A 4807-nucleotide genomic window follows, 5' to 3' on the forward strand; every position below is an offset into this window, starting at 1 on the left:
TTTGCTGCAGACCACAAAACCATGGGAAACGCAGAAAGTCAAAATGTAGAGCATGAGTTTTATGGAGAGAAGCATGCCAGCCTGGGGCGCAAGCACACGTCACGCTCACTGCGCCTCTCGCACAAGACGCGGCGGACAAGGCACGCTTCCTCGGGGAAGGTGATCCACAGGAACTCTGAAGTGAGCACCCGGTCCAGCAGCACCCCCAGCATCCCCCAGTCGCTGGCTGAAAATGGTCTGGAGCCCTTTTCCCAAGAAGGCCCCCTTGACGACTTCGGGAGCCCCATTTGGGTGGACCGCGTGGATATGGGCTTGAGACCCGTGTCTTACACGGACTCTTCCGTCACTCCCAGCGTAGACAGCAGCATCGTCCTCACAGCAGCCTCTGTGCAAAGCATGCCAGACTCCGAGGAGAGCAGGCTTTACGGGGATGACGCTACATATTTGGCTGAGGGAGGCAGGAGGCAGCGTCCCTATACATCCAATGGGCCCACGTTCATGGAGACTGCAAGCTTTAAGAAGAAACGCTCCAAATCTGCAGACATCTGGCGGGAGGACAGCCTGGAATTCTCACTCTCTGATCTGAGCCAAGAACATTTAACAAGCAACGAAGAAATCTTGGGTTCCGCCGAAGAGAAGGACCGCGAGGAGGCTCGGGGGATGGAAACTCAGGCGAGTCCGCGGCAGCTCAGCGCCTGTCAGCGAGCCAATTCCCTGGGTGACCTGTATGCTCAGAAAAACTCTGGGGTGACAGCAAATGGGGGCCCGAGGAGCAAATTTGCAGGCTATTGTCGGAATTTGGTGTCTGATATTCCCGATCTTGCAAACCATAAGATGCCACCAGCTGCTGCTGAAGAGACTCCTCCGTACAGTAATTATAACACACTTCCCTGTAGGAAATCTCACTGTCTTTCCGAAGGTGCCACCAACCCACAAATTAGCCATAGCAACAGCATGCAAGGCAGAAGAGCAAAAACAACTCAGGTAAAGTGATTGAGATCTGTTTCAATATTTTGGAAATGGTGCATGACTCTTCGAGTGCATGGTTTTGCCCTTATAATATTCCTATCTTTTAATCAGGTTTTACCCTGCTCGCTGGCAGCTGCTGTAGCCAGTGCTGCTTCTCTAAGGGTTCCTCTCTTCTGCTGCACCCCTCTTATAGTTCTGTGATTAAGGGGTGGGGATTAAGGGAAGTGTGTGGGGTGATGTGGTAGAGTGGGAATGCAACTGATAAGTTCATCCTGGGAAACTGCCTCCACAACAGTTCTGCAACCGCGTCTCACTTACTCGGGCTTCTTTTCTAACTTGGCCCTTTCCGTGGACAAACAGGCATGGTGGGTCGTGGACTCTTGGAGCTTATGTCTTCACTGCAGCAGGTGGGAAGAGGTTAGTCGGCAGTTCGTTTCAGGAGGCATTTGTAATTCAGGGCGGTCTTGGGTCACTTGTCAGCCTCTCTCTGTGGTTGGCAGGCTTGCTGCCTTACCAGGAGTCATTTCAATTTCCTGTTCCTTGCGATGCTGGCCAGCCCTGTCTCTGGAGGGAGGTGTAGCGGAAGGAATAACATGGGTGGATTCCAGTTTCTACATCGCAGCCAACTGGTTGCTTGACCTTGGGCAAACCTGACTTCTAGTTGCTCCTCAGAAAAGTAGGGCTAAGGACGCTCTATGCCTGCTTCAGGTCCACTGCATGAGAGTGGGTGTGAAAACATTTTTAAAAGATTTGAAAGGTGACTTGCTAAGGAAAGGCGCCCATTACCTTAGCTGGCAGTGGTAACTAATATTAGGATAATAAACCGTTGCGCATCCCTGCATGCCTCGATTCTGTTCTGGTGCTGCTGTTCCCTGCGTCAGAGTCTGAGAGTCTTGGCATATACTGAAGCTGGGGAGGTGTTTTACAAGGGGATACCTCAGGGTGGAAATCCAGACTGGGCCCATTGCCTTGAAAGGCATGTCAGCCACCAGGGTGATGTGCAAGCACCACTGCAGTTAGCCCTCAGACCTGGCCAGAGGTGACAGTGCTGTGCCCTCTAGCGTGGCTCCGCTGCAAGTCAAATGGGCATTTCAGGGTCAAACTCTCTTAGAAAGGAGTCTAAATATAATGGGCAGGTAGTGGAGAGCCTAGGGCAGAGGGAAGAAAATTGACATTCAACTGTGTTCCTGCCCAAGGACAGGTTTTGCTGATGGTGTCCAAGATGGGCATTCCAGCTCCACCTCTCCTTACCTTGAAGATTTGGGCAAGTTATTTAAGTCTCTTGAAGCCTTACTTTCTTCATCTGTCAAATGGGAATGGTATTAACACTGTTTGAGAAAATGGAATGAATAGCATGAGAAGTATCCCATTTGTGCTTAAAAAGCAGCCAGTAATGGAGAGTTTGTTAGCTGTTTTAATTTCATCAATATTTGTGGTGTTGGATGTCTTGAAGACCCAGCATAGTTTGGTGTACTAGAAACAAAGTTGTTAAAAGGCTGGATCTGTAGTCTGAGAAGTAGGCATAATACTTAAATCTGGATACACTATCTGAATTTTAACCCATCTCTTTTCTAAATGGAGATTATAAAAGGCAGAATAACCTCCTTGTGGTCCTCTGCCTACCCTGTAAAGGCTCCTCTGGTACTACCTGGTTGACAGATCATGGACACAGGTGACTTATGGAAGGGTCACCTGAAAGGTACTGAAGGGCTGTCTTGAAGGCATTGTCCAATCAACATTACAGGACTTATCCAAAGAGATGGTCTGCTGGCCTTGGAGCCTGGACCAGGGTATTGACAGTCTTAAAAATGGAACATCACCCTTGACTTTCACTTTTACCTGCTAAGTGAGTACATACGAGGGGACTTTTAAAAGTTCATGGAGAAATGGAATCAAAATACAAGTTTATTTTGGTGCCAATAAATAAATAAAAATCCATGCATAATTTTTTCACAATAAGCATTTTCCACAAACTTTCTGAAGACCTTTGTGTCTTCTACAACATGTAAGCAAGTGCCCAGCTATGTTCTGGCTCTCTATAGTTCCAGGGTTCTAACACTGGGGACAGCTAGAGCTTTGCATCCCCTGCCCGGCTGGCTGGGGGGATTTGAGCCTTTGAGTCCCAGAAGAGGGACAAAATAAAGCAGTTCCCCCCTAGATCTGGTCCCATTGAAAGCACTTGCAGTGAGTGTTATATGAAATTTCCATCCTTTAGCTTGTTGCCTTCTAAATTGTTAATATATGGAAGTGAGATCATTGAAATGTGGTGTCTCATAAAGTCACTGCTTAGGCAGCTTAATGTAATGCCAAGCACCATGGACAGGAATCCTAAAAAGTGCATTTGCATCCTGGCTTGTCAGCTTCCCCCCTGGGTGACCTTGGGCCAGTCATCCTGTTTTATACGTCACAGGATCCTTCTCTGTCCATTCCAAGCAACACTAGCCTCCACGAGGGCCATTAAGAAAACCAAATGTTAATACCCACCATGCATAGGAGCCTTTTGAGGAGCCAATGAAATGCACGGAAGTATTATTTTCGTATTGACTTTATATGTTGAGTGAGGATTTTTAATGACTTGAAACAAACCCCAGAATTATGCACAACACTGTCCACCCGCCCACATTTCCGAGCCTAAGTTTGGCGTGTTCATCCAACGCGATTTCTTGAGAGCCCACTGTGTTCCAAACACTGTATTTTAAGAGGCAGTGGGTGTGGAAGCTTTCCTTGAAAATATTTTCTTTTTCTTTTTTCTGTTAAAAGTTTTTGACCCAGGGGACCTTTCCAGCAAGCTTGAATCATTGAAGTGAAAATCTCCTTGGCTGCCCTGGTGATATAGTTGAATCTGTAATACTCCTGTCAGCAGTTGTGTTCCCCAGAAAAGAGTTCCCCAGAAAAGAGTTCCTGGCAGACATTTGGTCCAAGAGCATGGCCTTTAAGCCTGAAAGAAAATATATTTTATGTGAAATAATGCAAACAACTTTGTTTGATTTGAAAATGATCAAAAACAAGGTTTTGGCCAATCTTGCTGTTTTTGTATTTGTTTTGTATTTGTATTTTGTAGCTGGGTGTATTACCAAACTGTGACGGCACTGGAGTCCAGGTTTAAGTTTTGAAATGTAACATATTATGCTGCATAGTGATTGACACATCATTACTTGTTTAATTCATACACAGGTTGAGTATCTATTAGTTGAAATGCTTGGGACCAGGAGTGTTTCAGATTTCTAATTTTTTTGGATACTGGAATATTTGTGTCTGCGTAATATATCTTGAGGAGACAGCTGGTGGTATGGTGGTTAAGGCAGCTGGATACCACATAGCAAATTATGTTGTTCAAGTCCTGTACCCAGTAGCTTGAAAAATATGCTGGACATGTGCATGCATGCCCAAAGTCCCAAGAGGAGGGTGGAGGAGAAGGGACGGTGATGTAACCATATACCTGGGGAGTGATTTCTCACTTTTTGTCTCTGTCTCTGTCTCTATATCTCTCTTTCTGGTGAGCACATGCAACCTGTAGCAAAATTAAAAAGAAAAAAGAGCAAAAACATGTAAGATATCTTGGGGATGGGACCCAAGTGTAAACACAACATTCGTTTATGTCTCATATATACCTTATACACATAGCCTGAAGGTATTTTATACAATGTTCTTGTATTGCAGTCGTTTTTGTTTAAAATTCGTTTATATTTCTTCTTTCATTAGAAAAGAGATGAGGGAGATAGGCAGAAAGGATCCTCATGTTGTGGTCCACGCCGAGGGTCAGCAGACCAGGATTATGGGGCTGCTGGACTCAAGAGATCCTAGGATGAGAACCCAGGACCTTTCCCATGTGGCAGAC

At 46.0% G+C, this 4807-nt stretch overlaps 1 protein-coding gene across 2 annotated transcripts in view; it reads left to right on the top strand.

Annotated features, from left to right (window-relative positions):
• The window catches only part of TIAM1 (TIAM Rac1 associated GEF 1), a 358191-nt gene that overhangs the window by 215567 nt on the left and 137817 nt on the right, over positions 1–4807 (top strand). For both annotated transcript variants that reach the window (XM_006155262.3, XM_006155263.3), the window contains one exon: positions 11–984. In XM_006155262.3, the coding sequence (XP_006155324.1) occupies positions 22–984 (963 nt within the window). In that variant the 5' untranslated portion in view covers positions 11–21. The remainder of the gene's footprint in view (positions 1–10; positions 985–4807) is intronic.

Source organism: Tupaia chinensis, unplaced genomic scaffold, assembly GCF_000334495.1.
Source record: "Tupaia chinensis unplaced genomic scaffold, TupChi_1.0 Scaffold000443_1, whole genome shotgun sequence".
NCBI classification, from domain to species: domain Eukaryota; kingdom Metazoa; phylum Chordata; class Mammalia; order Scandentia; family Tupaiidae; genus Tupaia; species Tupaia belangeri.